Here is a 10,142-nt window from a genome sequence, read left to right as displayed (position 1 = left end):
AGGTCCTCCTGGAAGCTATGCTAAGGCACATGGAAAATAAGGAGGTGATTGGTGACAGCCAACATGGCTTCACTAAGGGCAAATCGTGCTTGACAAATTTGGTGGCCTTCTACAATGCAATAAGGGAAGAGCAACTGACATCATCTACCTGGACTTGTGCAAAGCATTTGACACTGTCCCGCGCAACATCCTTGTCTCTAAATTGGAGAGACATGGATTTGACGGGTGGACCACTCGGTGGATAAGGAATTGGCTGGATGGTCACACTCAAAGAGTTGTGGTCAATGGCTCAATGTCCAAGTGGAGATCAGTGATGAGTGGCATTCCTCAGGGGTTGGTATTGGGACCGGTGCTGTTTAACATCTTTGTCCGGGACATGGACAGTGGGATTGAGTGCACCCTCAGCAAGGCTGCTGGCGACACCAAGCTGTGTGGTGCAGTCGACATGCTGGAGGGAAGGGATGCCATCCAGAGGGACCTTGACAGGCTTGAGAGGTGGGCCTGTGCGAACCTCATGAAGTTCAAAAGGCCAAGTGCAAGATCCTGCACAAGGGTGGGTGCAATCCCAAGCACAAATACAGGCTGGGTGGAGAATGGGTTGAGAGCAGCCCTGAGGAGAAGGACTTGAGGGTGTTGGTTGTTGAGAAGCTCAACATGACATGGCAATGTGTGCTTTCAGCGCAGAGTGCCAACCGTATCCTGGGTTGCATCAAAAGAAGTGTGGCCAGCAGGTCGAGGGAAGTGATTCTTCCCCTTTACTCTGCTCCCACTTGGAGTACTGCGTTCTGTTCTGGGGCCCCCAACATAAGAAGGACATGGACTTGTTGGAGTGAGTCCAGAGGAGGGCCGTGAAGATGATCAGGGGGCTGGAGCACCCCTCCTACGAAGACAGGTTGAGAGAGTTGAGGTTGTTCAGCCTGGAGAAGAGAAGGCTTCAGGGAGATCTTACAGCAGCCTTCCAGTACCTGAAGGGGACCTAAAAGAAAGCTGGAGAGGGACTTTTTACAACGGCCTGTAGTGATAGGACAAGCGGTAATGGCTTTAAACTGAAAGACGGTAGATTTAGATTAGATATAAGGAAGAAATTCTTCACTGTGAGGGTGGTGAGGCACTGGAACAGGTTGCCAAGAGAAGTTGTGGATGCCCCCTCCCTGGAAGTATTCAAGGCCAGGTTGAATGGGGCTTTGAGCAATCTGGTCTATTGGAAGGTTGCTGACCATGGCAGGGGGCTTGGAACTAGATGATCTTTAAGGTCCCTTCCAACCCAAACCATTCTATGATTCTATGATTCTATGAAAACTTTAATGAAGTTTTGCATGATCTGACCCATTGGTTGTATTGTGCATCCTCAGTAGCTGACTTCTGCCAGCAAATTTCAGATCTGTGTCCTACCTTGCAGTCACATCCTGAATCTGTACTGCACGCTGTCAAAAATCAATGCAAGAAAAAAAAAAAGGTCAGTCAAATTCTAGACAAATTCAAATTAGAGGTGACATGAAGATTTTTAACAGTGATAGTGACTGTCTGGCTTTATTTTCTATTCAATTCTTCTTTTTTCCTCTGGAAGATAGGCTTTAGTCAAATAAGTTATCTGGCTCAATACCCAGCTGTTGCTAAAGCCACCCTCTGTCTACCCCAAAGTTTCTCTTCACACAAATATAACCCCTGTCTGTTTCTCTAGTTTTTTTCTCTCTCTTACTTTATCCTTTCCTCTGGTACTCAGCTAAGCTTCCAGCTTCCATTTTTCTTTGTCTCTACTTCTCTGCAACCTGCCGTGCTTCTGCCTCTGCCACCTTCTCTCTTGTTGGGCGTGTCACCCTATGAACCAGACACCCCCCTGTGGATTCCTTCTCTCCATGTATGCCCAACTTCATCCTCCCCCCCCAGGCTGTCTTGTAGTACACATGCACATGGACACATACAAACCCCATTTCGTCTTCCTCCCTTCCCCTCTTCTTAGTCTTGTACATTCACATGTGCCTCTGCCTTCCTATTTGCTGCATGGTATCCAGCTGTGAGGATATTAAGCGAAGAGGGGGAACAGTCAGATTCCTTTGTTGGGGCGTGGGTGGTGGTGATTAAAAATTCTTTTCGGCTCAGAGCTTCTCTATTTGATAAAACAAGACCAAAGCCCCACTGTACACACTTCTTTTATTGTAACATTTGAGACTAGAGTTTGATTTTTATCTTTTCAAATATTTTAGGCTTTGATGATGCTATATTTTGTATCAAAATTGTACAAAAACAAATCAGCAAGTAGATGAAACTAGAAAATCTGTTTGAAAACTGAATAAAACCAAGCAAACATAAAAAATCAGCAAAGTGTTTTGGTAGCTGCCAGAACTTCTGTATGCATCCTACTTCTTTAGTTTTGGTTGTTGGTATTCCTTCATATTACTATTTTTGCTTTACCTAGAACAACTTTTAAGGAAAAATATTTATTATTTAATGTGTCTGCATTTTAAAAATGTTCATTGTTTTTCTTTAGATTAAAAAAACACTGTTCTTCATGTGTATTCTGTTTCACATGGGCTATCACTACTTTCTAATCTGGAATCCCTTACAAGGCTAGTGATTATTGGTTTTGAAGCATAATCCAGTTACAGGAATTAATGAAACAAAACTGAATGGAAGACTTCCTGAGGGAAGATGATTTTCCTTTTAGTTAATTTCTGAAGTAGGTTGTATCTACCCACTCATAGTTCTATATCCTCATCGCCACAATACCAAAACATAGAGTCGAAGTAGTTTGGGCAGGATTATTTTGTGCAGCAGAGAAGACAAGGGATGCTGGCTGTCGATGTCTCGCTATGATTTCTGGTTTCTTCTTGACGGATGATGACAGATTTGGGTTTGGACAGGCTTTTATGCCATTTGGGAATAAGTAGTTAACATGGTAGGATCACTGGCTTCACACTCTAGCTTATTTGATCCACCTTAAATCTAAGGCAAGATTGCTGACCATTGTCAGTATTTTCCTCATTTTGAATACTGTATGTCTGTAGTCTGTCATCCCATTAAAAGGAAGTGAAATGGCACATATAATGTATTGTAACCTTCTTCTTATCTTCATTTTATTGTATTGTAGTTATTTTGGGCTAGTGAGTCATCTCCGTTGTGGTCTCATCACAGTTCTGCTGCTAAAAAGTCATCCACTTCGCAGTCCTGGCGCAAGCAACATCTTCTCTGTGTTTACCTATTTGTTGCTGCAAATCATGTCCTTGGCTCACAATGCACGCTGTTCTTTTAACTCTTGTTTTTTCTTTCATCTTTTGTTTTCACATACATGCATTTCCACTCGTACTTTATCACTACCATTATTAATATTACTATGGCAAAACTTTGCATGATTATAGCAACTTCTATTTGCATTGCTTAACGGGAAAAATGAAGTTTTAACTGTAGTACTCACAATAGTACTCTGTAGGCAGTTGAAAAACCTTGGGTTTATTTACAGTTTCTGTTACTACTTATGTAAAATTTAAAAAAAAAAGTGAAAGCACTGCGTTATACAAAAATGATCCATTAGTTGAAAAGTGAGGGCACATTATTTTAAGAAAAATGAGTGCTTCAGCATTTCTAAACCCTTACATTTTTAATAGTTTGTCAAATAGCTGCTTACGTTCTTAAAAAACTATCTTCTAGAATTGTTACAGATGCATGTTTACTATTTTAAATTCATAGTTTTAAATGGCTGTGTTTGGGTTTGTTTTATTGATAATATATATGGAATGAAGATACTGGGCGATAAAGAAACTCTAAATTTCTTACGTTAGTCAAAAGACTGACCATATGAATCCTCAAATTTATAAATACTTACAGGTGCAGATAAAGGTCATTTCAATAATATTGTAATAGCTTATAAAGCAATTATGAATATTGAATCATGGAGCTCCTCTGTGTTAGATGACCATTAAGTGGTATGGCCTGAAGCAGGCTGCGTCTGCATGATTAATGTGTGTATAACTGTCAGAAGAATTAAGTGGACTCTTTAAACAAACTGCTACTTAATAAGGCTGTTTAATAAAGGAAATTCTCCCACTTTATTAGAGCTTCTATGTAAATAAAAATATATATAGTTCCATACCATTCTTAATATTTGCTAATATGTGAACACATTTATTAATATTTGTATAATTATTATTTATAACATTATTAAAATTGTGTGATACTGTATAGAAATATATAAATAATGTATGTTTATATATTTAGATGTCAATTAGTGGGCTATTTCCCACCATAATTTCAAAACTATATTTTAGTTATGTTCAATATCAATACTGCCTATCAGAATAATGCCAAGAGTGCCCAGAACAGGTAGGTAGGTACCATTTTTGGCACCAGCTTAGGAGAACACTGTATTATGTACTCATAGTTGACTATAAATGCTATTAGAGATTGCCATAATGTCCTGGTTTCGGCTGGGATAGAGTTAATTAAATATTTTGTATAATGAGATATTTTGTAAACGGATTTAACATATTTCATTGCTGTTTTTTGTATTTTGATTTCTTCTCATAGATCACAGATAGTTTTTTTTCTCTTACAAAACATTAGCTTACTTTTCTGTGCACCATTAAGTGAACTGTTATATTGCCATAAAATACTACTTAACATATAGCATAAAGTTTATGCTATAAACTATGGCCAACACTGGGAGATGCTGATATGTGGTATTTTCACTCTCTTAAAATTTCTGCATATAATGAGAAATAGTTCACATTCACAGTGAAATACATGAAGGGCTGTTTTTAGGAATCCAGTTATAGCAGGCTGCTCTCATCAAGCTTCTGCTTACGCACTATATTTTGTCATCTACTTAGTAAAATAATTCTATTGTATTAGACAGACACTCCAGTACTGTTATTTATCCTCCTGTAAACCCAAAACAGGCAGTCGATTTCTGCTTGGTGATAATACAATAATGGTCTAATTATTTCTGTAGTACTTACAGCGGTTGGAACAGACCTCATTTCCTGGTAGAGTTGTGTGCCATTAAGTGGAATAACAAGTAGCTGTGTAGAATACAATGAAAATTCCACATACAAGAGAAAGCATTACTTACTATTATGTAGTCATCTAGTTTTGTTTCAGTTGTTTCGTAGTCTCATTGGTCTGTTTATTTCATTTTTATCAACAGCTGTTATACTGGAGATAATGCTCTGACACCATGTGCTGCAAATAGTGAATTAGGGCTTTTTATATTTAAACTTGTTTTAAGAAGCACATAAAGATATTACGTAGCTACAGTTCTACACTAAAGGGTTTCTAGTGAAATCCTCTTAACTCAGCTTTGAAGGTATTCGTGTGGATGCTTTTCTGTGAAGATGAATAGAGCTGGAACATTGGCCACAGTAGACAGTAAAAGTCAGAATTTACTAGTGAGAGTAATTCTGTTAGTTAAAGGACAGACTCTTAAGCCTCTGTTGGTATCACAATGATGAGGATAATCAGATTTAACCTAAAATGACATATCCTGTACAGAATGAGATGTGTATCACTTTGCTCTCTTATTTTGTCTGCAACTAACAATGCTTTCAAATAAATATTGAACAGAGTATTTAAATGACATTTTTGTCATCTCTGTGCAAGGACAGATACAAGAAAACAGAAGAGCTTGTATATGTTGGAGGGGGGAATTTCTTAAAAATTATTGCTAACTGTCTGCTGTAACCAGAATAATTCTGTTTACCTGGGTGAGAAATGACACACGTTTCAATGGAGTGTTTATCTTCCTTCTCTCTGGCTGTACCTACCTTTTGCCAGTTACCAGACTATGTCAGTAACTTCTCAGATTAAAGAAAGGTGATCATTACCCACTCCAGTTTGCAATAGCATTCTGTTCTTTTAAGATTTCATTAGAATTTAAAATTTGGTATTCCAAGATTCACCCTATCGGACTTTGGAGATGTAATGTGTGTAACTTTTGTAAAACAGAAGGTATTTCAAATTGGCTTTAGAGTCAAGGGCATCCAGTCAGCTCTTGATTTTCCATCTTTGTGTTACCCAGCCTGGGAGTAAAGGGCATTGTGGGCTCCGTGCGTGCCAGCAGCACTGTTGGTGTACTTAGGATGCAATATTTGCTTGCTCACGTGAGGGGTGCTGGTTGGCCCAACATGAGAGCATTCGCTGTGTTTGAGTAAAAAAGATCATTCACGTTTGCTTTCATCCTTGCACTTTAAAAACGTGTTCTGGCAGTCTAATGTCAAATACCTAGATGATCCATGGGTTTGGATTATGTGGTTTGTACGAACCCTTTGTTACTCTTACAAATTGAAAATAGACCGTATATAGACTGTGTTTTGCTGTTACATGCACTGCTTTTTAAAAATTGCCACAAATTTGTCACTGAAGAAAGAATATATCAGATAATTCTATTCATCTGTTCAATTGGAATCAGAGTATTAAGAAAATTGGGGGTCAGTAACTAGCAGTGTACCCAGGGGTCCAATACAGTTTCACATCTTCATTAATGATCTGGATGATGGGGCAGAGTGCACTCTCAGCAAATTTGCTGGTGACACCAAACTGGGAGGAGGGGCTGATACACCAGAGGGTCGTGCTGCCATCCAGAGGGACCTGGACAGGCTGGAGAAATGGGCCGTAAGGAACCTCATGCAGTTCAACAAGGGGAAGTGCAAAGGCCCACACCTGGGGAGAAACAACCCCAGGCATCAGTACATGCTGGGGGCTGCCCAGCTGGAAAGCAGCTTGGCAGAAAAGACCCTGGGTTTCCTCATGGATGCCAAGAATGAGAGCCAGCAATGTGTTCTTGCTGCAAAGAAGGTGAATGGTATCCTGGGCTGCGTTAGGAGGAGTGTTGCCAGCAAGACGAGGGAGGTGATCCTTCCCCTCTACTCAGCACTGGTGAGGCCACACCTGGAATACTGTGTCCAGTGCTGGTCTCCCCAGTACAAGAGAGACATGGACACACTGGAGAAAGTCCCGCAAAGGGCCACAAAGGTGATGAAGGGAGTGGAGTATCTCTCCTATGAGGAAAAGCTGAGAGATGGGACTGTTCAGCCTGGAGAAGAGAAGGCTCAGGGGATCTTATCAATGCATATAAATGCCTGAAAGGAGGGTGCAAAGAAGAGGGAGCCAGGCTCTTTTCAGTGGTGCCCAGTGACAGGACCAGAGGCAATGGGCACAGACTGAAACACAGGAGGTTCCCTCTGAACATCAGGAAACGCTCTTTTCACTGTGAGGGTGACCAAGCACTGGCACAGGTTGTCCAGAGAGGTGGTGGAGTCTCCATCCTTGGAGATACTCAAAAGCCATCTGGACAATGGTCCTGGGCACCCAGCTCTAGATGGCCCTGCTTGAGCAGGGGGTTGGATCAGATGACCTCCAGAGGTCCCTGCCCACCTCGACTATTATATGATTCTGTGAAAATAGAGTGTTTTCTGGCTTTCCGGTAGTATTACTGTGTTTACAAAAAAAGGAATCAAGCAAAATGGAAACAGTGTGGTTTATCTATAGTTTATCAGGTATTTATTTTCTGGGAGTTTGCATTAAGGGACAGTTTATAAAGCCATCACATCCAGATTGTTTGCACTAAAAGAAACCTGGTCCCAGGCAAAATGAATAAACAAAGCAGTTGGCAGTTAAGGTGCTAATCCTTTTTACAATTACTCCAGCGCAATATTTGAAGGGCATTACAGTTACTCTTCATAACAGCAGACTTTTTTCTTTAATATTCTCTTATTTTATTTCTTACAGTATGAAATAGAAGTAGAAATGGCCTCCTAAGAAAATCCCATATGAAACTTTTAATATATAGTGTCTTTTCACATTGCTAAGAAAGGCAGTATATAAAATAGTGTAACAGTGCATCACGTGCAAGAGAATCGCTGTGGTCAATTCAGTGCAAAATGAAAAAAACCAAAGACTGGAGCAATGCCTGGCTACACACTAGCAAATAAACAGTGTGATGTGGAAGGCGCCACTATGATTTTTTGGTTTTGCCTGGAACAATAAAATATATTTTAGAAAAAATCTTTAATACAGTTGTGTCAGTCAGAACATAGTATTGCAGTGTTGTATAATGTCTCCCCTGCTTATCTATGTCCTAAATCAGTTTTCCAGAAACCTTTTTTGCAAACACAAATTCCCTTTTGGAAATCCTCCATGCTGACCCCTTCTTTTCCTCATACAAGAGGACAGCAACTTTGTTCCTCCAAGGCAGAAGACTGTGAAGTCACAGTAATAGTTGTTGGCCTTCAATTGCCAGTGTCAAATATGCAGTTAACATTGCCCAAGAGGTAAAACACATTGTTACCCTCCAAAAACATCGGTGTAGAATTTGAGAAACACCACTGCAAATGATCAATTAAAAATCAATTACTTTCATGTAACTAATAGGAACTAACCTCTTTGTTCACAATTTTTATAAACACATACAGCAACCATTCTGTGATTAGAGAAGTATATCTATCACAAATTATCAATTGTTTTTGTCAATAATTTTCTTGTAAGTCTGTATTTAATGTACACATGCTGTGCAGTTTTCACTTTTAAGCACCCAGTATTTAAGGGAAGTTAGGGAAACTGCATTTTGAAGGGTGAGTTCCTTCCTTTTTCTTAGGCTAACCTCAAACTGATGGGTTGAGGAGAATAGCTAATAGCTGTATTTTGTTTGGTCTCGCATTCCTAATGTGAGTATCCTATCTGTTGTGTCTCACTGTCCATCTGTCTGTTTTTCTAGGAGGTGATTTCCTGTCCTTTTTAAGAAAAAAGAAGGATGAACTAAAAACCAAACAGTTGGTGAAATTTTCATTAGATGCTGCTTCTGGTATGGCATATCTCGAATCTAAAAATTGTATACATAGGTAAGGAAGATATTTTTTCTCACTATTGTAATTTTGATCATTGGAAATGCTAGCTGTTTAAATGTATATGGTGCTTACTATCAACAGGAGTGATCCCTACAATTTAAAAAAAAAGACGACACTTTTTCTGAAAGGTCATTATTGCTTGCCTAATTCAAAACTATTCATTTCATTTGGGTAAAAATAAGTGCTACATTATTTGATCTGTATAGTTTGTTGCTATTAATGTAAGTTAATAATGATTTTTCACCATAATAATTTGCATTATAAGGAGCATAATTCATATGGTGACAATCATGGCAAAAAGCATCTGTGAGGCTTATATCCTGTCTCAAATGTACTGATACTTACACGGCCAACAAGGAAGTTAAGTTACGTTTGAAGCATGTTTCAGAAAAATTCACAGGTTTCTCAGATAATAAAGGGAGAAAAACTAGAGTTCTGTATATTAAAATATTAATTGCCTGGACTGCTTTCTCTAAAATGCAGAAGATTATCAGGCACTATGCTCTCGGGGCACCTTATTTCTGTTCGTACCATTCCTTTTTGTTGTTTCTTCTCCAGTTTGGCTCTGCCATGGAGCTGCTTACACTCAGTGTGTATCAAAGAGAAGTGCTTAATTTCCGGCTATTTTTCTCTCACAATATCACAGTATTGCTGAAATATGAGACATAAACACGATGATAATTCACTTTACAGAAAAATTGTGAAAAACAAGTTTTCAGCTGTAATATTGATGACTTCCACTTTGCATTGTAGAACATTTGTAGGTAAACTGTATACCATTTCACTTACATAATCAGCCCATTTCCTATTTAGCACCATTCTGATGAATGCTGTTATTGGAGACCTGAATGATGTTTCTCTTAGGTTTTTATTAATAGTAAATTGTTCAGTTGCAATCGTGCAGGTCAAGAAGTATATTTATCTTTAAAAACATTGTTCCAATGAGAGTAAGCTCAAAACCTATTTATAAAATCTTACAGTATTATTGTGCATTTATATATATTTTGATCTTTTTTGTGTTCAACTTGATTTAAGGAAGCTTAAATAGAATAGTAATCTTATGCTGTTTCCAAAACCTGGAAAATCATTCTGAAACACAAGTTAATTGAAACACTTTTGCAAGATTATGGTAGATAAGAAACACTGAAAGAAAAAAAAACCTAACTCACTATATAAAACTATGGAATATTCCTTTTGGGAAATCCCAGAAAAGTATTGTGAGGACCATGGGGAAAAATAGGATTAAGATCCCAGCACTCTGTCACGGTACAATGTGTGGGCTTAAAGAAAAAAAAAAAGCTGGATGAA

General features: G+C 38.7%; 1 protein-coding gene across 1 annotated transcript in view; it reads left to right on the top strand.

Moving 5' to 3' along the window:
- Positions 1-8,828, top strand: part of LOC104079124 (tyrosine-protein kinase Fer-like) — a gene marked incomplete at both ends in the record, with an annotated part of 21,328 nt that extends 12,500 nt beyond the window's left edge. Inside the window, one exon of the mRNA XM_009581035.1 lies at positions 8,705-8,828. Within this exon, the coding sequence (XP_009579330.1) occupies positions 8,705-8,828 (124 nt within the window). The remainder of the gene's footprint in view (positions 1-8,704) is intronic.
- Between the last annotated feature and the right edge of the window lie 1,314 nt (positions 8,829-10,142).

Source organism: Fulmarus glacialis, unplaced genomic scaffold (genome assembly GCF_000690835.1).
Source record: "Fulmarus glacialis isolate BGI_N327 unplaced genomic scaffold, ASM69083v1 scaffold4997, whole genome shotgun sequence".
NCBI lineage: Eukaryota > Metazoa > Chordata > Aves > Procellariiformes > Procellariidae > Fulmarus > Fulmarus glacialis.
Note: the sequence above shows the minus strand (reverse complement) of the source record. Positions and strands in the feature narration are given on the sequence as shown.